At 38.7% G+C, this 25617-nt stretch overlaps 1 protein-coding gene across 4 annotated transcripts in view; it reads left to right on the top strand.

Moving 5' to 3' along the window:
* The window catches only part of DNAJC13 (DnaJ heat shock protein family (Hsp40) member C13), a 57668-nt gene that overhangs the window by 22420 nt on the left and 9631 nt on the right, over positions 1 to 25617 (top strand). For 3 of the 4 annotated variants that reach the window (XR_005604638.1, XM_010398851.4, XM_039571699.1), the window contains 30 exons: positions 609 to 684; positions 1714 to 1809; positions 1951 to 2094; positions 3290 to 3304; positions 3836 to 3918; positions 5117 to 5270; positions 7410 to 7513; positions 7592 to 7751; positions 8698 to 8760; positions 9091 to 9192; positions 9342 to 9446; positions 9846 to 10048; positions 10476 to 10560; positions 11044 to 11198; positions 12142 to 12187; positions 12366 to 12520; positions 13131 to 13332; positions 13995 to 14110; positions 14949 to 15027; positions 15607 to 15742; positions 16833 to 17017; positions 18464 to 18538; positions 18732 to 18851; positions 20114 to 20293; positions 20629 to 20796; positions 21409 to 21522; positions 21858 to 21974; positions 22504 to 22681; positions 23734 to 23825; positions 24713 to 24812. Coding sequence is in view for 3 of the 4 variants with exons in the window: in XM_010398851.4 (XP_010397153.2) it covers positions 609 to 684; positions 1714 to 1809; positions 1951 to 2094; positions 3290 to 3304; positions 3836 to 3918; positions 5117 to 5270; positions 7410 to 7513; positions 7592 to 7751; positions 8698 to 8760; positions 9091 to 9192; positions 9342 to 9446; positions 9846 to 10048; positions 10476 to 10560; positions 11044 to 11198; positions 12142 to 12187; positions 12366 to 12520; positions 13131 to 13332; positions 13995 to 14110; positions 14949 to 15027; positions 15607 to 15742; positions 16833 to 17017; positions 18464 to 18538; positions 18732 to 18851; positions 20114 to 20293; positions 20629 to 20796; positions 21409 to 21522; positions 21858 to 21974; positions 22504 to 22681; positions 23734 to 23825; positions 24713 to 24812 (3608 nt within the window). In the remaining variant the exon portion in view is untranslated. The remainder of the gene's footprint in view (positions 1 to 608; positions 685 to 1713; positions 1810 to 1950; positions 2095 to 3289; positions 3305 to 3835; positions 3919 to 5116; positions 5271 to 7409; positions 7514 to 7591; positions 7752 to 8697; positions 8761 to 9090; positions 9193 to 9341; positions 9447 to 9845; positions 10049 to 10475; positions 10561 to 11043; positions 11199 to 12141; positions 12188 to 12365; positions 12521 to 13130; positions 13333 to 13994; positions 14111 to 14948; positions 15028 to 15606; positions 15743 to 16832; positions 17018 to 18463; positions 18539 to 18731; positions 18852 to 20113; positions 20294 to 20628; positions 20797 to 21408; positions 21523 to 21857; positions 21975 to 22503; positions 22682 to 23733; positions 23826 to 24712; positions 24813 to 25617) is intronic. The other variant, XM_039571706.1, reaches the window with a different exon arrangement.

Genomic DNA, 25617 nt, shown 5'->3' with positions numbered 1-25617 from the left:
CTACGGAATGTAGGGACAAGTGGAGCTTGTTGCCACTGTGTGTCATCCAGGAGAGAGCTGGTCTGAAACCATCTGTTAGGCCAGTTCTGTTTGGTGCTACTACTTACGATGTGCTTGTAGCAATGCTTCAGTTCAGTGCAGTAGAATCCTAGTGATAAAGTTGGCAGGAAGTATCAGTTGGCATAGAAGGCAGGCTCCCAGGAAGGCTTTTCTAGCCAATAACTGGTATTAAGAGCTTCAAGTAGAGCATGTAGCAGTTCTTGATGGCTTCTAGACTCTTAACTTTAGTTGTAACTTAAAGTTGGCTGGATAAACTTACACTTGGTTATTAGATGTTTCTGCTCTATTGCTCAAGTGTTCTTTTGAGGTCTAGATCAAAATGCATGTGCTGCTACTGTTCCACTAACTTCACTGGAACTTCTTAAAGGCAACACTTTAAAGCATGCTAAGCTTATTCTTGAATAATATAATACTTTGTGCTCTTACTCAAGAGCACAAAGCTCTTGCTCATTTGCATTTCATCAGCATGGTAAGGGTGGCAGTTTAATAGTTTAAAAATCTGTTTAAAGTACTAACTTGCAGTTTGTTAATTTCAATGGCTTTTTCAGGCAGTTAAGTAGACATTTGGTTGGCCTCTGGACAGCTGAGAACAAAACTGCTATGAACTTGTTGAAACGTATTTTGGTAAGTAAAAACAGAATATGGAGTAGCAAAAGAATAAAATATGAAAGTTTGCAGTATCGAAGTTGGAACAGTCTATATTGTAAACATATTCCCTTTTCCCTTCAAGGGGGAAGGTCTTGCCTGGGAGATCAGCAGTCTGGCATCTGCTAATTAAAGCATATTGATGTCTAGTTCAAAGCATCTCGTACTCTAAAAATTTTCTGTTACTTTCCTGACACTTTTTAAAATACTTTATGGCACAAAACTTAAAAATAAGGTGTATGACTTCTTTTTCTTGATTAAAAGGACAAAAATGTGGGAGATATTGTAAGCATGTCTCTAATGCTTTCTGTGCCAATAAGAAATTAGGGCATTAAGAGTTCTGTCTATGCTTTCATGCCTTGCCTGTCCAATTTTGCTTGTAATTTGGTTAAACTTATATGTTGTTAGTTCATATGCTGATAGTTCATACGTTCTTTCACCCTTACAGCCTCCTGAATGCTTCTTGCTTAAGTTATTGCAATGAATAGTGTTGTAAGGAATTTTTATATCTGGGAAATTACCAGCTTTTAATTTCAAAATAGCAGTTCCTTCATTTTTGGCAGAGCAAACTGTCCTGCTCTTCGTCCCTATCTTATGGAAAGCTTAGTCAAAGAAGACTAACTCATCTCTAATGTCACATGTAACACTTAGTCCATATCAGAGAATGTAGATGGATTCTAGTTTTTTTTCATCCCCTTTGATACTGCCATGGGATCAATTCTTCCTGCGTTTTCAAGGTGCATTAAGTGCTGCTTTAAGAAATGGGATATAGCCAAGAGTTCTGCTGCACTGAAGCTAATAATGTGCCTCTGTTAAGCAATTCTGTTGAGGATGATGGCATTTTACTAATCACAGCAAAAAAATGCTGTAGCTTTACATACTTACTTTAGAGTAGAATATAAATTGTGTTTTGAAATTCCTGATTTAAAGAAATTATCTTATTATCTAACGTGATGGTTTCTATTCATTAGCCACATGTGTGTTGACACTGTTTTTGAATGTTTTTAGCCACCAGGTTTGCTGGCATACCTTGACAGTGCTGATCCTGTTCCTGAAAAAGATGCTGATAGAATGCACGTTAGAGATAACCTAAAAATTGCAACTGTAAGTAATTGTAGTTATCTTACCGATTCCATTATACAGATGTACAGTCTTAGTGACTTTCCTAATACAGACACTTGACTGCTGCATTGACTTGCAGCGAAGATAACCCACAACTTTTAAGTAATTGGTTTTATTCTGCAGGATCAGTATGGCAAGTTTAATAAAGTGCCAGAGTGGCAGAGACTGGCTGGAAAAGCTGCAAAAGAAGTTGAAAAATTTGCCAAAGAGAAGGTGGATCTAGTCTTGATGCACTGGAGAGACCGAATGGGCATAGCTCAAAAAGAGGTAAAAGTATTTTAAACTCTTTGTTAGAGCAACTTGACTAAGTCACAGTTGAGTGTCAGAACACACACTTAATAGTAAAGAAGTGTCGTGATGTGAGAGTGCTTCTTCCTTTTAGCAGAAACTCTCTACCTCATACTATTCTCAGGTTAGGAATGGATTCCAGGCAGAATGTAAACAAGGCAAACGGATTCCTTCAGCATATGTATTAAACATTAGCCAACCTTATCAAACTGGAGTGCAGCCTACATGCATTTCTTGGAAGACAATTATACAGGAGAAGAGAAAATTCCTTGAAATGCAGCAGAGCCAGTTTTTGAAGTATATTTAGAAGAAACGGAATATTCTTTGTGTTCAAAATTATGTACTTTACACCAGTGATATTTTAGTTACGGAACCCGCTTGAAGAATCATGGAATGGCCTGGGTTGGAAGGGACCTTAAACATCATCTTGTTCTACTCCCCCTGCCATGGACAGGGACAGCAGCTTAGGATTCCCTTGAATATGGTTATCTCAGTGCTTAAACAGCAGCACAAGACTGTACCTAAGGTCACGATTGAGACTGAAGCAGTAAATAACTGTTTTGATCTAATATTATAAGAGGAGAGCTTAAGCACTGCTTGAGTTTTACTGTTGGTCTCCTTTTTCTTCTAGTTTTATTGCCGCGTTCTATATGACAAACTTTGAATTATGAGGTGTTGCCCTTAACTTTCTTTAGGATACTGACTAAGCTTGTTTTTATGCATTCTGGAAGTGAAACAATCTGTTGTATATGCAAGGAAGGATGAAAAGTGCAATACAGAGCGTTGAAAATGCCTTTGTACTTGTTCTGATGTAGTAATAAGCTTTAATTTAGGAAAACCTTAACTTGTTAAAATCTAGCTCAAGTTTGATGTAGACTGTGAGCACCAGTTTGACAGTAATATTTCTGAAATAATGGTGAACTAGGTTCAAAACTGGAGAAATGTGAAAAACAGTGGAAGGTCAATTGCACTTCAAATAACTTGACTTAGACACTGAGTTTAAAGAATAATTTTTCTGTGTGGAGTTCTGAGCTGTATCATTTCACAGTAACTATGTGCAACTGTAGCTTGGAAAAGGTAGTAGCAAGTTCAGTGTTACTACGTTAAATTACTTCAGTGACTCTGGAGCGTTAAATGTATTTTTCTTTTTCTTCCAATTTTCCTTCATAATCAGGACAGAAACAATATGGTGAGTCTGTATATCTCTGTCATTTGTGTGAACTCTGTTGCTCAGACTTCTGCTTGCATGTGATAAGTCATGTAGATTATAGCACTGACTGCATACTTCATCAAAACAGGGAATCTTTCAGTGACCAAGTCAGGCTTGCGTTTTATTTTTGTGACTTCCTCTAGTTCTTTCCTTTCAAGAGCAAGACATTCTTCATGTGGGTTTTCGCCTCCATCAGCTTTGAAGCTGATCAATGCTTATGGTGGTGGGAACTAAGCTTTTCTCAGGGATAACTTGCTTCTAAATGAATGATTTGTCCAACAGCTGAAAGTTTCTCTGGCATGATTTAACTTGGTGCAAATAACAGTTGTGAAAGTCTGTTGCTGCTACTGGCTAGAAAAGGAGACGTTATTAATGAGGCTTAACTTAGTATGAGTAGTAATGACGCTTAACTCCTTTTGAAGGAGTGTAAAAAACGCAGCTTTTTATTTTAAAAGGGGAAAATGGGAGGTACCTGCTTCAACTAACTTGTGAAATTTGGTTCTTTTGCAGAACATTATTCAAAAACCAGTGATATTAAGGAAACGACGCCAAAGAATAAAAATAGAAGCAAATTGGGATCTCTTCTATTACAGGTGAAAATACTGAAGTTAATATGGTGGTCTCAGATCCAAGTTATTACCTGGCTGGATATTTTTGTTAATATCTTCTGAGTTGCTGTAACTTTTCCAATTTCTGCCTGCCTTGAAACAGTGCAAGTGTTTTGTAACAGCTACTTACTAAAACCCCCCTAAGCTATACTTAAGGATTCCACTTGTGTTTAGGAAAATGAAGAATTTAGAAAGCTTCTGAAATATTACTGAACTACGTAATTTTTCCCCTTGAACCAAAAGGAAGAGCAAATAAACTGCAGGTGCAAATCTGCATGATATTGAAGGCCAAGTGAAGTAGCACTGGAAAGCATTGTAGTTTGTTGGTTCGTCAACCTGTAAGTTATTCAAGATGTTGTAACTTGAATTGGAAATGAGCTTAAAGCAGGGCAAGAGAAAGCACATGGATCCTGGATTTCAAACAGTGCCACAGATCCTAAATGCAACTTGCTTACCTGTGAGTTCTTACAGCTGTCAAAGTTTACAAGGGAGGGCCTTCCATCTGAAAAAGATAAATCACTTTGGCTAGAGCCATTGTGTTAAGTGGACTAATAAAGCTTGGCTTGGCTAACAAACTATGTAAGCAAGCTTGGGGAAATTCCATAAACTTAACTGCTTGATTCAGTGCTTGATGTTTCTAAATGTCAAATACAGTTTTATGAAAGGAGGATTCATGTGTTCCTAAACCTATTAAAGTACTGTTCTCAGTCTTTGGATCCAAAGGCTGTGGTGGTAACTGCTGCTAAAGAATGTCCAGTGACTGTTTTGTGACACTTAAGGCATCAACTTCTATTTTACTGCATGAGCTACTTTTTGTTGTTGTTGTTGGTTTAAAACACAGCTGGTATGTCCATGTCTGCTGCTCTGGATTATTGTTTACTTGTAGCCCTTACTGGCTTACAGTGAATAGCTTGTATGTCTCCTGGTCATCAACTACATGCAGATGGCAAACTGAGCCCAAAGGAATCACACAGGTGTGCTTTAGTCTAGGCTGGCCTCCATGGCTATGAAAACAGTATAGAAGTGAACAGCTGTAATTACAGTAACAAACTGGAGACCACTGCTCTCTGCCTTTTAATTAAGGTCCATTAATGCTAACAATCTCCCCTAGCTTGCCAGCTGAGTCTTGTCTGCTTTTCAGATAATGTTTTGAGGGGTTTAAACTATGTAAATTCTTTTGTAGATTTGTACAGGATCATGCTAGATCAAACTTGATTTGGAACTTCAAAACACGGGAAGAACTGAGAGATACTCTTGAATCTGAGATGAGAGCATTTAATATTGACAGAGAACTTGGTAGTGCTAATGTTATCTCATGGAACCACCAGGAGTTTGAGGTAAATGACCAACTGTAGGACTAACTGCATCTGTAAAATATATCTACTTGAAATGTCACTTCTCTCTCTTATTCCACAAGAGAATCTTGTGTTGATGATCCCTGACTGCAAGCTAGAATTCTTTTGAGGTTATGGAATAAACTGCTAAGGCTTGATTTTGTGAACAGGCACTACTGTCCAGTGTCACGGTGCAAAACAGAAGCCTCTTTAACTAACAAATGACACTATAGAGATGAAAGATTTATCAGAACCCATGGTGTATTCTTGCATTAAGACGAGAGTTGGTCCTTACACTGTTATCCAGATAAACCATACTTGTTTTTGAGTGTGTTCTATCAGACTTGTTTTGGGTAGTTTCAGCAGTCACTTCTTCCTGATAACAAGTTTGTCTTCCTTTCCTTCATGTTTCAGTAATCCTATGTCTGTTAAATACTGGGTTGCCAAACATGCTGCATTGTAAATTACAGATGAAGGGCACTGTCATCCCATTCTAGAAACAGCAGTACCTAAAGTTAAAAAAAAAACTTTGATACTTCTGCAAAGCAATCAGTGTGGTCCTTACTGGCTTTCTCAAAACATCTTGCAAGATGTTTTCAACTAATGTGCTAATAAACACTTCCTGTACTGTTCTCTTATCTCCAGTATTGTTGTGGTTCCACATAGTTTTAGTTAATGTGTAACACTTAAGTAAAGCAAGGCCATGCTTGAATTCAGCTACAACATATTTCTTAGATACTCCCATTGCCATCCTTGTTAGAGTACAGCTTTCTAGTGATTTCTTTCTTCATTTGAGCTGAGAACTGTTAGTGAAATGAGAAGACACTTGGTTTGGGGAATTGCTCAGCTCTGGAAATCAGGAAGAACTGCAAGACATCAGGCTAATGCTTTATGAGAGAGAACTAGTTTATGTATGCAGTTTATCCCTATCACACAACTACAGGTTGCTTCTTACCTTGCTGAAGTAAATAGCTAAGACTGGGTTTAGATTGGTATTTCTTGCACTGGCATTTGTCTTTGAACGTTTCCTTCAGGTATAGGTCAGGCACAGGACTTCTGGGCATCAAGAGTGTCTGCTATCCCAACTTTTTAGCTGTGCAAATTGGGACAGAATCAGAAGCACAAATTTGAAACTTAGTAATACAGACTTCCCCCATGTACTCTACACTCCTATGTGGCTTATGCTGCTGGAATGTATCAGTAGCGTTCTTGCAGCTACAACCCAGGATACTTTGGGACTGGATTGAACAGCTGCTGTCTCACAGATTTGCTTTTAAATACTTTAAATGAATATGTTATTTGGACTATGCTCTAAGTATTTGAACTACATAGTGGTGACAAAGGCTTTTCTATCAACTGTGGAACCTGTCATTTTGCCAAGGGGGATGGTGGCTTGAGACTCCTCTGAAAGCATACCAGTTAGTGGAATGTCTTTGTATTGTATGCTGTGATCAAATCTATAGATAACTTTGTGGCCTCATGACAGTAATCTGCAAGCTATAAATAAGAAAACCCACTGTAGAGTAGCTTTTGTTGTATGTTAGAGGTACCTCTAATTGAAGTGCTTGCCAAATGCTTGTTACCACTGAGCATTGAGGCATTTGTTAAATTTAATGTAGTTGCTCTGAAGTTAATGATGGTTCTTATTGTGCAATTTTACTTCAGCTTCTTGTTTTATGAACTGATGCCTCTAGGCTTTTATTATCCAGCACAATAGCAAGTATAACTAGTAATTAGGTCATGCTTCTGTTTCATACTTGCAGTAACATTAAGTGAAATACCTTGCACTGGAATAACTACTTATTAAAATTTGAGTCACTGAACGCATCATGTATTATCCAAATTTAGTTAATAACACTAGCTGATATTAGAAACAAGTTAGTTAAAGACTGGAAATTGAGAGTTCAGTAAGATGAGAGGCTTCATTTATTTGGGGAGGCAGCAATAGCCAGTGGCTTTGTATTTTGTAGATGTGTGTTTCTTTAACAGAAAACTTGCAGATTTCAGTTTTCTGACAGCTTAGGAGGGGTTGCTAACCTTGTTGAGTTTTTAGATGCAATCAAGTTCAGTATTGTTATGGAAGCAAAAACTTACTGAAGAAGAAACAATATATATTGTTAAGTAAGGTGTTCTGTGTTACAGGTAAAATATGAGTGCCTTTCTGAGGAAATAAAAATAGGGGATTATTATCTAAGACTGCTGCTGGAAGAAGATGAAACTGAAGAGAGTGGAGCAATCAAAAGATCGTGAGACATTATTAAAATCTTATCTCATTCCTAAGATCTGTGTTTGTTTTCTTTACTAAAATCTTATCTCTTTTTTAGATACGAATTCTTCAATGAACTCTACCATCGGTTCTTGCTTACCCCAAAAGTGAATATGAAATGCTTATGTCTGCAAGCATTGGCCATTGTTTATGGAAGATGTCATGAAGAAATAGGACCATTTTCTGATACTAAGTATATTGTTGGAATGTTAGAAAGGGTAAGAATTGTTTTAAATTACTGGATATAGTAGTTAACATACTGCTAGTCCAACGTATGTTCAGATCCTTTGGGTTACTGTGAAACCCAAGTTTTGGGTTTACAGAATGTGAATACTTTTTCCATGCTGTAAACGGCTGTTGTTAGTATCTCCCTTTGTTTCAGTTTCATTGAAGTTTAACTAAAAAAACTGCCGATCATAGAGGTATTTCAAACTAGTCTCTTTAAGGCCAACAAAATGCAGATATAACTTCAGCTTGCTTTTGAAAAATGCAGAAGCTTTATAAGAGAAGAACCTTGTTTCATATCGTGTTATTTCAAAGTACTGACTTTGAGTTGCAGCCCCAGACCTCATGAAGTGATAGCTTTAGATGAGCACATGTGGTGGATTAGATTTGTAGTGGTAGCTGCTTTGCCTATTAAGTGTCTCTTAAGTTACGTCTGACAACTGATTCAGCTTGCAAAAATAAACTTCCATGCAGTCTGAAGGAGGACTTCTTTCCTTGCATCAGCATGGGTTTTGGCTGCTGCAGGTGAAACTGAACCAGTGTAGTCCCTTGTTATTTTGCCTTGAGCCTGGATAGTCTCACCAGGGATGTAATACTGAAGATCCTCTCTGCTGGCTAAAAGCATTCTCTCTTTCTCTTGTGCTTGTTTTAACTGGTTCACTTGGAATCCAAACATAGTCTTGACAGAATAGTAGACTTAGCAGAATAGTGAGATTGATCCAGGGCAACAATAGGGTTGGAGGGCAACAAGGCCTGTGCTCCTCAGTGGCAGAAAACTACCTTTATTAGCTGTGCATGAAACTGAACACTTAATAGTCAGCAGTTTTATCTGGGCATAGAAAATAATATGGGACTTTGCAGGTGCAACTGTGTTGACTTTTGAAGGGAACTCCTACTATGTGCTGTGAAATACTAACTTGTTCTTTTCTGCTGCAACAGTGCACTGACAGGCTTGAGCGGGACAGATTGATCTTGTTCCTCAACAAGCTGATCCTCAATAAGGTGAGGTGGACATGTACACTTAACAGCACTTTATCAGTCTTTTGACTGTGTAAAATACAGTCTTTCAGGGTTAACTTGAACAAAAATTCAGGTATTGAGGAAGTTTTAGAACAATGATACAGCTTTCTGGAATGTGGTAGCTGTTATTTACTGGTGAGAAAGCTGAAGGAAACATGTAGATGTTGTGGTGATTGTACCATTCTAGTCACTTTAGAGAATGATTTGACTTTTTTTGTGGTCACTTCTTACTTGAATAAAACTATTCAGTGCTTAATTGTAGCAATGCTTATCTAGAAAATGCTTTTGGTAACTCAGTTTATTTGTTAACAGAGAAATGTGAAGGACCTTATGGATTCAAATGGTATCCGAATCCTTGTAGATCTTCTTACTCTGGCACATCTTCACACAAGCAGAGCTACAGTCCCTTTGCAGGTACTTGGCCTTTGTTTCTTACTACTCATATGTTGCTCTGCAAAAGGGACAATTCTTAAAAAAAAACCTATGTACTTTTCACATTTCTTGTAGAAATGTGGTATTTGCACTGTGAAGCTAAAGCTATTCTTGTAAACATCAACTTTTAGAGCAACGTGATTGAGGCAGCACCTGATGCGAAGAGGGAGAGCGAGAAAGAATGGTACTTTGGCAATGCTGACAAAGAAAGGAGTGGTCCTTACAGCTTTCAAGAGGTACCTGTCAGCTTCAGACTCGCAACCTGACAAATTATTTCTGTCCTGGTGACTGGGTGTGTTTTAAACAGTGAGAGGGACCATAAACAATGCTAAAGAATGTTGTTCTCCGAGTAACTCTTTAAATAAGGATTAAAGCTAGACAAGAGACTTGATGTTGTGCCAAGAACCACAGCCTTTTTGGTAAGACTGCCTATCCCTCCATGCCTCAACTAACGTTGCAACATAATCTGATACCTACTTCATGATTCTGTGACAGGGTTATAAACACGTTGAAATTTCATGCAACTGTAATAGTCTGCCATACAGCAGTTAAAAGCTTGTCATGAGTGTGAGTGTTAAGGAGCAAAGGTGACTCTGAATGTTGGATGAACTAATTCATCTCTTATCTTGCAATAGATGCAGGAACTATGGAACAATGGAAAGCTGACTTCAAAAACTCGCTGCTGGGCTCAAGGTATGGATGGCTGGCGACCATTACAGGTCATCCCTCAGCTGAAGTGGTGCTTGCTTGCCAGCGGCCAGCCTGTGTTGAATGAGACTGACCTTGCCACACTTGTCCTCAACATGCTCATCACCATGTGTGGATATTTTCCCAGCAGGTAAACAGTGATTTTCAGCAGAAGGGGTTAACTTTATCTGGCAGACACATGAATTTATAAATTCTGTCTTAAAGCTTTTCTTAGAAAGTAGTACATTAAAGAACTCTATTAAAGAGCCTTTTACATGGTAGTAATTAATTCTGTGGGCAAATAGAGAGTTTGTAAATGAGACAATACTAATATTGTGAAAGGGATTGCAAGAATGAATGCACAAGCTATGTGGATTTCTAATGCTATAGACAGGCTCTGTTCAACTTAAACAAAGCTGCTTTAATGCAGGACATTAAACCAAGTCTAACAACAAACTTTGAAATTAACAAAAAAAGACAAGGAATATGGCTTCAATAGTCTCATGCTTAATAAAATTTCCCTTTCAAGAATGAACAAAGGCATGTGTGCTTACTGCTGTACTACTTGATTTTTTTAGGGATCAAGATAATGCTATTATAAGACCTCTGCCTAGAGTGAAAAGGCTGTTGTCAGATAGTACTTGCCTTCCTCATATCACCCAGGTGAGCAACTCTTCAAAAATGTACCTAAATGAGTGAAAGTTTGACTAACTCTATCATCTTCCTTGTGTGAATGTTTTAAGTGGGGCAGACACATCAAAGAACAGCTGTAAAATTGCACAGATCTCTGACCAAGCAGTTGTTCATTTCATAGGGTGTTGTTGCAAATTTTGTGCTTTTCAGACAATATCTCAAAAAGAAATATTTCCACCCTTGGAGATACTGAAAAGCCACCTGGACATGGTCTTTGTCAATCAGGTCTAGAAGACCATGCTTTTGGCAGAGGGGTTTGACAAGATATCTCCAGAGGTCCCTTTCAACTTTAAATATTCTTTGATTGACAGTTGCTATTTTTAAGCTGAAGTATTCTTTAACTGTAGTTCCTCTAAGTTTACTGGGTTGTCTCAATAATTAGTTAAAACTTCAATTTTGGCTAGATAGCTTGCACTACTTGCAGCTAATGTAAATGCTTGTCTTTATTTTCAGCTATTACTGACTTTTGATCCTATCCTTGTGGAAAAAGTCGCTGTATTGCTCTCTCATGTCATGCAAGACAACCCTCAGTTACCTCGCTTTTATTTGAGTGGAGTATTCTTCTTCATCATGATGTACACAGGTTCCAATGTACTTCCTATTGCAAGGTGAGGAAAAAGAGCAGCCAAAAGTACCTCTTGATTGCTCAGGACTGCTGCTCTACATCTCTACATGATCTGTGGAGTGTGGCTTGCTAGAACCAACATGAAATCCTTCTTCTAGAAAAATTGCCTTCACGTGATCTAGTCAGTCACTAAAAAGTGAATTGCTTATCATCCTTCCAGAGAGGGAATGAGAGCATGTCTGATGATACAGTTCTAACAGTACAACAGTCCAACAAGCTTTATTGTAGAAGAATAAACCATTACAAGCTCTAAAGAGCAGTAACACAGGCTACATATACACTAATGTAGCTTTTGATAGTAGGCAGCTGTTGAAAGGATTTAAAAAATCTAATAACCTCTTTCAGTATTGAAGCCTAAAACAGTTATATCCATCTGTACTGCCTGATACATGCACTGCACATGCAGGTGGCTATTGCAGTTCATTCCAGTGCTTTTCCTCTAAATGCAATAGTTCATAAAAAGCTGTCCTACAGTTCCAGTTAAGTCTCTTCTACAGTGAAATGCATTGGGAAATGATTACATGCTTCCATGATGACTCTGGTGTAATAGAACTGTCAGCAGTTAGTCTAAAATCATCTTGTTTCATCCCTGCAGTGATGATCTAACAGTGCAGAGGTTGTCTGTGTGTCTGTCAACATCTTTGTGTGTGTGTAGAAAACAAGCTTTCAGGAAGAAGACTTCCAAACTCAAATGATGAACATAAGGCAACATTTATAACATGGGACTGCTTGGCTTGGTGGAGTTCCCAAGGATTTACTTTGTACGAGGATGAACTTTGTACAGAAATTCATAAAACTGTTGCCATTACTCTTTTATCTCAAAGTAAATGTATAGTACCTGCCAGCCTGGACTATGTTGGTCTGCTTACTATTTAAAGGTACTTAAGTATCAATCAAAAAGAAAATAATTGTTGTTTCTCTTCTAGGTTTTTGAAATATACTCACACAAAACAAGCTTTCAAGTCTGAAGAAGTGAGTATATTGCAACAGTAACTACCTCTGTTTTCTAATAGTTTTGCAGACTACCTATTGCTGTTTTAACTAGAATTTAAGAACTGTAGGGGAAAAGGGAGAGAGTTTTTAGGTCTCAAATTAGTTAGCAAGACAGAATTCAATTACCTTTGAGATGACCATGTGATCTTTTCTGTAGACAAAAAGTCAAGATATTGTTCAAAGAAGTATACTTGGACATATTCTTCCTGAAGCAATGGTGTGTTATTTAGAAAACTATGAACCAGAAAAATTTTCTGAGATATTCCTTGGAGAATTTGACACTCCGGAAGCAATTTGGAGCAATGAAATGAGGTAACTGTTTTCTACCAGAGGGACAAATAAATCTGAACTGCAGGTTATGTTGAAGAGATGTTTCATATTCTTAAAGAAAGATGAAAATACCTGGATTCTATGGCTTCCTCTTGTTTGCCTTCTGCAAGGGCAATGTCCTACATTACCCTCTGCTTCAACCAAAAATAGCCAGGGCAAGGGAGAGCAGAATTGTCAGTGGGAGGGGGAATATTTCCGTGAACATCTTGATTAAGTTACTTTTGTGAATGGAGACTTGATGATGTGTGTGAGGTGCTGCTTTATATTTACTCATTTATATGTACTTTTTTATTACCAGCACCTATCTCTGTGATATACCCCTAATATTCCAGTACATATTGGGGTCTTCCAGAAAGGGAGGCGGTGTTGAGAAAAGCAAAATGTCACTTTCAGTTGTTTTTAATAAACTAGTTTTCATGGTGTTTATATAGCTCTGTAATAGAATAGGACAGAATCCTATTCTAAATCCCTACTGAAATGTGGGAAGCTTCTAAGGAAAACCTTTTCAGAAGAAATCATTGAACACACCTGTACAGTGAGTCAGGGTTGAGGACTGCTGGGCAAGTGTTAAACTAAACTTTGCAACTTTTAGGCGTCTTATGATAGAGAAGATTGCTGCTCATCTTGCTGACTTCACCCCTCGTCTTCAAAGCAATACAAGAGCCCTCTACCAATACTGTCCCATCCCGGTTATCAACTATCCACAACTGGAAAATGAGCTGTTCTGTAACATTTATTACCTCAAACATCTTTGTGATACATTCAGATTTCCAGACTGGCCAATTAAAGATCCAGTAAGTAAGAAGTATTTTAGGATTCATTTATTTCTTGATCTTTCAGTCCTAAAAGTTAACAAGAAGTCCTAAGATACTAACGAAATCAAATGCTAGGTTTGTTGCAAGTAACCTCTTTATCATGAATTTTAGTCCACAGGTAAGTACATTAAACCCTACTTTATCTTGAAGCAGCATAGTGTTCTTTCCATATAGCAACCCCATAAGTATATCCTTCTTGTGGTGACTACTTAAATAGCAAAATAAGGCATCCAAGAAACTTCAGAGTGTTTTCAGTGAACCTTTTTGGGGGGCAGGGGACGGTAGGGAAATGGGAATCATGACTTTTGGGGTTCTTAGTTGTCCATGCTGCACAAGAAACTAAGCTAATGTCAGTATTTTAACTGAAGTGATGAAATATTTTTGGTACAAGTCTGTTGACTAGATCTGTCTAAGCAGCTATTTTATTTATGCAGCTTTGCAGTTTTTACAGTATCAAGACGGGAACTTCATCTTATTTAAGTGATTCTCCATCTTCTAGTGTGACTCTTAAATAGTCCTTTTAATCTTAAGGTGCTTTTATCTTGAATAAAGTACAGGATTCATGAATAAAACAGCATTTTATTAAAAGTTGTGTACTCGTGTCAGCATAAATGAAACGCTAATAAATTGTAATTATTCAGGTTAAACTGTTGAAAGATACCCTAGAAGCTTGGAAGAAGGAGGTGGAGAAGAAGCCACCTACCATGTCAATAGATGATGCCTATGAAGTTCTTAACCTACCCAGAGGACAAGGCCAGTAAGTTTTCAGGATTTAAACTTGTGTAACTACTTTATATAAACTCCATGCACTGACCAAACTGAAGTTTCTTATCTCAGTACTTGGCACGAGTTAATGGTACCAGGTCAGTCACGTGTGGCACGTTCTTCTTTCAAAGTGGAAGACTGCCTTGCTAAAAAGAAACAAAGCTTGGAAATACAATTACAGTGTTTGAGAGAATAATTGTAGAAGTGTTTAGATAAGCTGAAAATAGGGAAGAGAATGCTTTCAGCTCTGCTGTTTTAGAGTACAAGCTTTAGACTCAACCATAGTGAGCAAAGAATATGGCAGAACTTGAATATGTTCAAAGTGGAGCTTTTCTTTCTAATCATCCTTCTCCCTCTCATATATTGCCCTTTTTCTTAATGATTATATCCTTAGAATTTTTTCCTTCTGTCTCGACACTGGTTTCTGACTTCAGGTCTCTAGAAGTAAACCAACAGCAGTTCGGGTTTATCCTTCAAGAACAGTGCATTTATTACAAATTGTGAAATACTAACTTTTAACACTTGTAGCTCATTTAGGTTCTTCATTTAAAATATTCAGGGATTTTTTGCGCTTTCTGGTTAATATATTACGTACAAGAGATATTAAAATACTTTCCACCTCTAAAATTTCTTCCTATTGTGAACACATGATTACTCCCCCATTTAGTGGGAATGATGAAGCGGGGTTTTAAAATGGAAATAGGAGAGCTTGTAGTTTTCACTCAATTGCAGTTACTGTTAGTACTGTTGTCAGAACCCAGGCTGGCTTTGCTGTGGTTATTTTTGTTTTTTGTTATTCAGTGTAATTGATGGAACTTGTTTTGTTGTAGAAATGATGAAAGCAAGATCAGGAAAGCTTATTTCAGGCTGGCTCAAAAATATCACCCGGACAAGAATCCAGAAGGCAGGGTATGTACAGCACAAATTTATGGTGTTAATAAAATGGGGAAAAATTCAGCTATTACATATATTAAGAGTTTTGAAATGCACACCTAAATTTTCTTTCTTCCTTTTAAAAGCTATGCCCTAGGTGAATGCTAAAACACAGATTAATGCTACAGATTAATAATTTAACTAATGTCATTCAAGGATTTAGGGTTTCTACAGTAAACTGGTGTAGTCAGATCAGACTCACATCTCATAAATGGTCTTGTTTGAAGAGCTACACAGGACCTAAATAAGCTGTTTGTTCCCTTTCAAAGACAGACTGCATCCTCTGCCCATTCTCACAATCCAGCTGTACTTACTGCTTTTGTCATAGTATGATTGACTTAGTTTGTCTCTTGCATAGGGCAGAGTTCGGGAGACAAAAGAAAACTGATCTATGAACAAGTGTTGCTTGGAATATTTGATGAAGTGCAGTGAGGCAACAAAACTAGTGCTCTTGCTTGTAACCTGAAATGCTTTATTTTACCTGCATCTAAACTGATGCTCCAGTAGTTCAGAGGGTTCTTAACAACTCTTACAACTGTTCCTCCTTTTTTGCAGGATATGTTTGAAAAAGTTAATAAAGCATACGAGTTTCTATGCACAAAGTCTGCCAAGGTGATAGATGGGCCAGATCCAGAAAACATAATTTTGATCTTGAAAACTCAAAGCATCCTCTTCAACAGGCATAAGGAAGGTAAGCCTGCTGCCTAAGTGCTTTGTATTCATTTCTTTAGTGGTCATTTTGGTCAGCTTTGATCTTCTCTCTTCTTGAGTCTGTGCTCTGTTGATCTGGTTTCTGACTTGCCAAATAGGGCTTTTTCTTCCATTAAATAAATTATTCTGCAGTAAAACTTAATTCAAAACAGCACGAAATAGGTCTTTGAAGTGCTCTGCTCTGATACTAATCAGTTTGAATCTTCCTCCGTATGGAGAACTCCATCTCTGCAGAATAATCCTCACTAGTACTCAGTCACCAAGATGCTGGTTATACATGAGGTTACGCTCATCAGACTGTTAACAGTGAGCCATTCTTGCAGAGATTTTGATCAGTGTTAGAGTCCTCGGGTGAGTGTGCTGCAACATTGCTCAATTGGGAAAGAGGGATGGCTAGAGCACCCTAACACTTGGCTCCATCTACAGTCCCAGGCTGGCAGCTGCTGCCATGTCCAAGGCTTGCAGAGCCAACAGTGTTTTGCTGCGGTGTTACATTATAATGGTAAACTAAGAACCTCACATGCAGCCATAGTGCTGTTAGTTCTGTCAGGGGCTAGGGACAGCATTGGTATAGACTTAAGCGGGTTGATTTGCAGTTGGCTCTATATGAAAAATGAAGTTATTCTTTAGCACTGCTGAACTCTGCAGGAATGAAAAATACAATTTAAAACTTAAAATTGTTGTGTCAAACTGGACAAGTTCCCTATAGGGTTATTGTTAGTCAATCCTGGCCTAAGACATAGACCAAGCTATACTTGTTTTTCTCTGGGGAGAGACAAACATCATTGGAAGGCTCTGAGCTTTGGGGGCTTACTGAGCTGGATATAAGTCTTTTTGATCTTAAATGAGTTTTCTGTGAAGCTCTGTTAGCTTCTAGCCTGAACAGTTCTAATGTGATGAGGAGTCAGATTGTGTTGACTGCTCAGTCTTGCTCCAGATTTCCCAGGTGTTGGCTTTCTTGGACTCCTAGTCCTTATATATCTGATATATCTTCTACTGATAATTTTGTGGTGGCTTAAATTGCTTAGACTCTGCATATACATAAACTTGGACTTTTTTTCCTCTTTCAGATTTGAAACCTTACAAGTATGCAGGCTATCCTATGCTGATAAAGACCATTACCATTGAAACATCAGATGACCTTTTGTTTTCCAAAGAATCTCCGCTGTTGCCTGCTGCTACAGAACTTGCTTTTCATACTGTCAGTTGTTCAGCATTAAATGCAGAAGAACTTAGGAGAGAAAGTGGAATTGAGGTAAATGTAAAAAAATATGTTGAAATGCATGCTTTTAGTCTAACTATTCCATAGCTAGAAATCTTACATCCTCAGTGCGTAGGAAATCAGATGTGATTGAGAATCACTTTTGGTCTTGAGATATCTGTTCTTAACACCTCAGATATTCTGGATACAGTAGGAGAAACATCTTGCAGAGTATACCCTTTTCTGGACCTAGGCTTGTCTGTTGAACTGTGAGTAAGCAGGCTACATACGAGGTCTCTCTACTCCTTTACAAAACTGCTGAAACTTCTGCAATTCCAATGTAACAGAATAGATAAATGTGAACAAGTCACTTGAGCAGGGGGCCTTTTCATTGCACGTGTTACAATATTAGAACCATTTAGATTGTAAAAGACCTTGAAGATCATGGAGTCCACCTGTTAGTCCCAACACTGACAAGTCCCACTAAATCACATCTACATGTCTCTTTAAATACCTTCAGGATGGCAACTCAGTCACCTCCCTGGGCAGCCTGTTCCAGTGCTTGACCGCCCTTTCAGTGAAGATATTCCTCCTAATATCTAATCTAAACCTTCCCTGGCACAACATGAGGCGATTTCCTCTTCTCCTGTCTCTTGTTTCTTGGGAGGAGAGACCAATCCCCACCTTGCTACAGCCTCTTTTCAGGTGCTTGTAAGAGAGCGATAAGGTCTCTCCTGAGCCTCCTTTTCTCAAAGCTGAACAACCCCAACTCCCCAGCTGTTCCTTATCAGGCTTGTACTCCAGAACCTTCCCCAGCTCTGTTGCCCTTCTCTGGACCCACTCCAGCACCTCAGTGTCTTTCTTGTAGGGAGGCCCCCAAAAATGAATACAGGGTTCAAGGTGCAGCCTCACCAGTGCTGAGTACCAGGGGGACAATCACTGCCCTGGTCCTGCTGGCCACACCGTTGCTGATACAGGCCAGGATGCCATTGGCCTTCTTGGCCTCCTGGGCACACACTGGCTCATGTTCAGCTGCTGTTGACCAGCAGCCCCAGGTCCTTTTCTGCTCAGCAGCTCTCCAGCCACTCTTCCCCCAGCCCATAGTGTGGCATGGGGTTGTTGTGACCCAAGGGCAGGACCTGGCACTTGCCTTTGTTGAACCTCGTACAGTTGGCCTTGGCCCATTGGTCCAGCCTGTCCAGATCCCTCTGAAGAGCCTTCCTGCCCTCCAGAAAATCCATAGTCCCACACAACTTAGTGTCATCTGCATGCTGACTGGGGTATGAGCTCACATGTGAGAAGGCTGTCAACTCTTAAGCATCAAAGGTTACTAGTACTTGCAAGGAATTTTGCACTACAAACCATTTAAGCAAGCAGCAGATTTTTGTCAAATGTTTCCCTTCAGCCATTAAAAATGACTTTACCAGCTAATGTTTTGTTTTTGCTGGCCTTTATCTGTTTTTGTTGTGACTGAACTTGTGCATCATCTGATCCTCACAGGTATTGCAAGAAGCATTTAATCGTTGTGTAGCAGTCCTGACTCGTTCTAGCAAGCCAGATGATATATCTGTACAGGTGAGTTTAAAGCAGCACCTTTAACTGTCTTCTCAGAAGACTGCATGGTGTATGTATATGTATAATATGGTAATAAACACAAATGTGCATATATATAATAAAAACATTGATCTAGTAGTGTATATATTAAAAATACAATTGTGAACATGCATTTTTCTGCCACTTGGAAGCAATAAAATATTGTGTTTTGTAGGTATGTGGATACATTAGTAAGTGTTACAGTGTAGCAGCTCAGTTTGAGGAATGCAGAGAGAAGATTACGGAAATGCCTAACATAATTAAGGACCTCTGTAGACTACTGTACTATGGCAAGGTGAGTGCTCCTTTTCCTTGTCTAAATGGGTGTTTAACTGTTAAATGTGTAGGGGAATATTCTGCTTTTAGGGCAGGTAAGACAATCAGAATCATAGACTGGTTTGTGTTGGAAGAGACCTTAAGTTCATCTAATTCCAAACCCCCTGCCATGGGCAGGGACACTTTTCACTTGACTAGGTTGCCCAGACCCCCATCTAACCTGGCCTGGAAGACTTCCAGTGATGGGGCATCCACAGTTTCTCTGGGCACCCTGTTTCAGTGCCTCACCACCTTCACAGTAAAGATTATCTTCCTAACGTTTGATCTAAACTTACTTTCTCTGTTTGAAGCCTTTTCCCCTTGTCCTGTCACTCCATATGCTTGTAAATAGTCCCTCTCCTCCTTTTGTGTAGGCACCCTTCAGGTACTTGAAGGCCACAATGAGGTGACCTTGAAGCCTTCTTTTTTACAGGCTGAACAAACAAAATTCTCTCAGCCTTTCCTCATAGCTGCAGTGACTGGTCAAACCCTTCTGTAAGATCCCAGCCAATCATGAGATACAGAATTCAACTGCCTTGTTTCAACACTTGTGTTTGAATCCATTTAGCAGATATAAACTGCAGCCACTTTAAAGATTCAGCTATTTCTGCCATTTAACTGACTTGTCTAGTAGCTTGGCTTAGTGTACTGAATCAGCAGATTAAAGTACTACAACTAGATCTTTCATAAACAGACTCTTAAGTCAGCATAAACTCTGGGAACAGTATTCAAGAAGTTTTCTTGACATTTAGCTCTTTTGAACTTGCCTCATGTTATAAAAATGCTGAATTTTGTCTGAATTAAGAGAGGAAGGCTTGTCTTGAACTTTTCATGTGGAGTGTATGAAAACAGGAGACTAAAACTAGATTCTAGTAATTGACTATATATGCTTGTGCGTTCTTTAGTCCCTGCAGGACACATGTATTGCCATAAAAAACTCACCTGGGAATCTCTGCTGCAGTTTTGAATTGTTTTTCCAGCAGTTCATCAGTGCTTCTTTCTAATTATATGAAATAACTATTCAAGTACTCTTCCCTTTGAAAAATGCTGACTAATTAGCCATGTTGTTGGTTACCAAATACTTCAGCAGCAGAAGTTATGTCTACTTCAGTTTTCATCTCTGTGCTGCTTAGACAGTACTGCAGAATTAGCAAGTTTTGGCTTTTAAGTCTTTGGTAAGGAAGCCAGTTGCTATTCTTTGGTTACAGGTACTAAGGCAAACTTCTTTTTTTCCCCCCTCAGACCATACCACGAGTAGCTGCTTTAGGAGTAGAGTGTGTTAGCTCCTTTGCCTTAGATTACTGGCTACAGACACATTTGTTCCAAGCTGGTGTTCTCTGGTACTTACTGGGTTACCTCTTCAACTATGACTATACATTGGAGGAGAGTGGGATTCAGAAAAGTGAAGATTCAAACCACCAGGTAATGTTACCAAGGTGTTTCAACAACCAGTAGCTGTTGTTTGCCATCTCTTACTAACAGGCCAAGTGTATTCAAATATTTGTTAGAATTATTGAATTGCATGAAGAGTAACATTAACAGAGAGTTTTGGAAGGGACTTTTTGTGTAGTGGTATATACTCTGAGTTTTGGTTTTTTGGTTTTTTTAAAGAGTTCAAATGTTAAAGCTGCCAAAACCTATGGTTTCTAATAGGCTTAATGCAAGAGACTTCTAATCTATAGCAAACAGTATAAAAGTAAATTTTTGCTATCGTAAGAAAGCTCTAGGTTTCCTCAAATTGTCTCTATATTTTTCAGGAGGTAGCAAATAGCCTTGCTAAGCTCAGTCTCCTTGCCTTGAGTCGCCTTGGAGGGTATCTTTCTGATGAACAAGCTACTCCTGAAAACCCAACGATCAGGAAGAGCTTGGCTGGAATGTTGACACCCTACATTGCAAGAAAACTTGCTGTGGTCAGTCCTACCGAGGTGAGCTGCTGTTGGCCAAAACTTTCTGTAGTGATTTATGAAAGGAGTACCTAATTGCTTCTAAAACACTGAACTCTCTTAGACCAACTTGATACTGAGAACAGCAGTGTGATTTTTCTTTGCAGTTGAGGTAACTGCAGGGAAAACAAACTGCTTCAGCCTCAAACACTACGGACAGGAACAGTGCCTCATAGAATAATATTTGCAGAACAAGTATAGGAACAAAAAAGTTAATAGTTCAAGGCTTAAGGATATAATGATGATGGAGAGCAAAGGTTAAACTTAACTCTTCAAAAGTGGTGCCAAGGAAGTCATGTATAAAGAGGTACTGCAGGTAGTTGCTGCTCACTGTCAAAAGTGGATGGAGAATCTGAAGTAAGTGTGTCTCAGAGCAAAATAAAGAGAAAACGAAAATGCAGATTGTACTGTACCATGTAACTTGCACATACTGTTTTTCCAATATTGGAAATTTCACACTTCAAACTTACTTGTGTAATTGGTGTAGCTGTTAATGACATTGGATTGACTAGTACTATGAAACATGCTGATTACTGTGCATAATGATCCAAAACTGTTGTACATGTGTTTCATCATGTAAATTCCTTTTCTTAGACTCTGAAGATGCTTAACAGTAACACAGAGAACCCCTACTTGATCTGGAACAATGGGACACGAGCTGAATTACTTGAGTTTTTGGAATCTCAACAAGAAAGCATGATTAAGAGAGTAAGATACTCTTTACTTTAAATCCAACTACTATTTTTTTAAAAAACTGTTCCATGTTTTCTTATATCTGCTTGGGATGCAATTGTATGGCTAATATAAGTATCCATTGTTGACTACTCCTAAGTCACTTTCTTCATTCTGTAGTTTTTGAAAGAAAACAAAAACCCTAAGATTTTGCTTGTTCATTTCATGTTATGTTTCAGTCTGAGCTTCTGACTTGCTGAAGCATTAAGTTTTCTGTTCAAGTATTGCCTGTTTCATTATCAGATTATAGCTTTACACCTTCTATGAGATTATTTTCTGTCTGAGCTTGTGCTGCTTATCTCTGCTTAAAGGGTGATTGTGACAAGAGCTATGGATCTGACTTTGTCTTCAGTGACCATGCAAAGGAACTTATTGTGGGAGAGATTTTTGTTAGAGTCTACAATGAGGTCCCTACCTTCCAACTAGAGGTGAGATGTAGCTAAAAATCTTCCTGTTGAAACCAGTGTTTGGAATGCTACTTCTTCATGTTTATCTGTCAGTGCAAACAGAATGGAGAAAATACAGAATCGTATGGAAATTTCCTTCAAGATCAGCGTGTTATGAGAAAGCTCTTCACTGGAGCAGAATAAATTAAAAGAACAAGTCTGTCATAAGGTGTGCTGCTTCAGCTGTCTTGGTGACTTCTCTCTACCACCTTGTAATGCAGGGACTTGAGTTGATTCAGTAGTTCCAGGAGGTGGTGGTTCTGCCTACTGGCTTTACAATCAATCGATATATATGGGCAAACACACCTGTTGGAGTAGTGGTAGCTTTTTAAGTCTATGTTTAGACAGAAAGAGGGTTAATGTGATCCAGATGTTACAGTGATCATAGAGAAATGTTGCCTGTTTGGAAGAAAGGAATATGTGATATGTAGAAGTTACATGGATACATTTTGTTCTGTTGTGGGTACTGTTGCATCACACAGCTAAAAATGCTCTTATCTCTACTTCAAAGCTTCCTAAAGCATTTGCTGCAAGCCTCTTGGATTACATAGGCTCACAAGCACAGTACCTTCATACACTAATGGCAATAACTCAGACTGGGAAAGTGGAGTCCAACCAACACGGAGATCGCTTACGGAGAGTTGAAATGGCCCTGGAGGCTCTGAGAAACGTCATAAAGCACAGTCCAGGTAGGCTTTAAACTGAACTTCCCCAGTATACTCTTCTGTGGACAACCTTAAAAACTGTGGATCTCTGTAGTCTTTATCTTCCAGTGAGAAGGAAGCTTGTTTTGCTGGCTAACAGACTTTAACATTGCTCGTAAGCCATATAAGCTTGCTGGTTTTTTCCTTACCTGGAGAGCATTGTCAGTAGATGCAGCAAAATTTTAGGTTAAGTTCAAGCCTTATCTGTTCTCATCTCTGAATCATTAGATTTTAACTCTAATTCAATCCTGCTGTTGCTAGGAAGACTTAAACCTCTTGAAAGAAACTTTCTGTAATCCTTCAAAGAATCTTCAACTGATTTTTAAATTACCTTATTCCTTGAACTGAGTACTGTGTGTAAGTGGCACCTGTGTTAGGGCCTCAGTAAAACAAGAGGAGAAGATGCTTTTGAGAGTGGGCAGCTAATACCAGCAGTTTTATGAGCAGACATCAATGTATAGACTGGAAAAGCCTGAGACAAATGATTAGGATGTTTTCCTACTGTATTATATGCTACTTCTAAAAGCAAACCAAGTTGCTATTATTAGATGCCACAATAGTTGGTTAGGATGTTCTCTGTGTATGCAATTATAATCCTGAAGGCAGCTGTTCCTGCTGGAGAAAGCAACCCTGCTCTGAGCTGGGACATTCTGAAAGGGCAAGTGTATTTGAAGACAGGAGGTATTGATGATCAATGATAAATAAAATTATGGAATTTGTTCAGTTGTTTTGTAAGAATGCAAGTAACTAGGTAGTCCAAGAACTACATCAGTTACTCTCCTTAGAGAGGGGAGTTACCCTCTGTTTTTGAAGTATTGTTGACCTGAAATTCTGTGGAAGCTAGATTAATAGAGGAGTTCATAATTTTCTAACTCTGTAGCAGGTGCTGTCCTGTACGAGCTGTCACAACTACTGTGGCAGACTACATACAGCTGTGTAGTCTTTAACACCTGTCTGTATAATGAGATGTGGGCTTGGGACAGCCTTCAGTGCATGCTTTGGCTAGCATGAAGAGTAACTTATTTGGTCTCTTGCAGGTTCTGAGTGTGAATGCATAGGGCACTTTAAGTTGATATTCTCCCTGCTGCGTGTTCATGGAGCTGGTGTGGTGCAGCAGTTGGCTCTGGAGGTAAAAAACCCAACCAACCAAAAAACAAACCAACCCCCACAAACTCCCAACCTCCTGTGGGGAAACACAAAAGGTGAAAGAGTTTTAGGTGTGAGAAAAAAGCAGTTTTCAGGAATAAAGCAGAAGAGTTTAGGCATCAGCTTTAGCTGCAAAAACTTGAAGATACAATTAACAGCAAACAAGGGCATTAAAAACAATGGTTAGAGTTTCTAGGTTTGGCCTAGATAGATTTTGGAGTTGCAAAAAATATGCTTAGCATGATAGATAAGTTTAAGCCTTAGAGTGAAATATTGTGTATTGTTACGTTAAGGCATAACAAGCCAGCATTGTGCATAGCAGAGGTATGTGCGCTGACTGGGGATTGGTTAAGACAGTTGTCTGTAACTTTTAGAAGCATGCTGATTGGCTAAAAAGCTTTTAAGCATGCTCTGTAACAAGGAAGTCTTTGGATGCCTGTGACGGTGTGAGCTCTGTACCATCTCTGTCTCAATTCGGTATGTGAGACTGATAACGGAATAAAATAATAAAAGGCTCCTGGACCGCCTGTCCAGGCTGCCCGTCCCGTTTGTTGCCAAAAATGCCAACACCTTCCTGTCTGGATGCTTTACATAATCACCATAAACAAACTTGATTGTGTAGCTGTTAAGAGTAACATCTAAAAAATATTAAGATGAAGGTTCCAAGGTGTCAGTTTCTCCTTGGAGGAAACATTGTGCCTGTGTCTTTTGCATCCTTCTTTTCTGAAGAGACAAAACAGTTTGGTGGCAGGAATAAATGTAAATATCAGCTCTATTGGCCAGTGAGGTGGCTGACTTCATACACCATGTTTTCTGAAAAGTGTCTTCATAGCTGGAATGTAATCAAGTGCTGTTTCTTATTTTTTGCAGGTAGTGAACATAGTAACAAGTAATCAAGAATGTGTTAACAACATTGCTGAGGCCATGGTTCTTGCTAACTTACTGGCACTCCTGCATTCCTTACCTTCAAGTATGTACCATAGGATCCTCCATCTTGCAAGGCAAAGAGTTTCTAACTCAGAAATTTATAAGAATGCAGCTGGCTGAGCTTAGCACTGAGTTTTAAGTTAAAACGGTCTTGTTAGCTTTATAGAATAGAGAGCTGGATTATGAAGAAAAACTACAGTAAGAACAAAGCTTTCCTCAGGTTTCCCAGCTGTTGCTGTGCTCCATTCCAGTTGCTCAGCTATTGAGAGCAGTGAAAACAGTACTGCAATACATCCTCAGTGAAACACGGTGTTTCTATGCCCAGTTCTAGTGTATAACACTCTTCAGCTATCAGCTATTCCCCTGCCAGATAAGAAAAGCAGAGGTACCAAACAGGAATCACCATTTTTTTAAAGATGACAGGAAGCAGGACTAGAAATAGGTTGTTTTTTAAAAAAAATGCAAAATTTAGACCAGCTTTGTCATCACACAGGCCCTATGATATGCAGCTAAGTCACTTCTATTCTGTTTACTGATTTAATTATTAGTCACCATCATATCCAAAGCTAACAAGGATGATTTACAAAAATGTTGTGTGTGTGACCAGTTTTTTGTCTTAAATGTGTGACCTGAAACGTATGAATTGCAGATACTGACTACTTCTGAATTGTGTAGTGTTCAATTGACAAATTATTCCTGGGAGTTTAGCTAATTAGCATCTAATTAAGAAGTTATGCTGTACTAAAATGTGTGATTGATTGACATTCCTTAACTAATGTAGTTTAGCCAGAAGTCCCTAAGCTTGAAATCGTCCTAAGCTTTATTGCACATTTGATACAGTTTTCTGT

The sequence above is a fragment of the Corvus cornix genome, chromosome 2 (genome assembly GCF_000738735.6).
Source record: "Corvus cornix cornix isolate S_Up_H32 chromosome 2, ASM73873v5, whole genome shotgun sequence".
Lineage (NCBI taxonomy): Eukaryota > Metazoa > Chordata > Aves > Passeriformes > Corvidae > Corvus > Corvus cornix.
The sequence above is the reverse complement of the archived record's forward strand: the minus strand, read 5'-3'. Positions and strand labels throughout refer to the sequence as shown.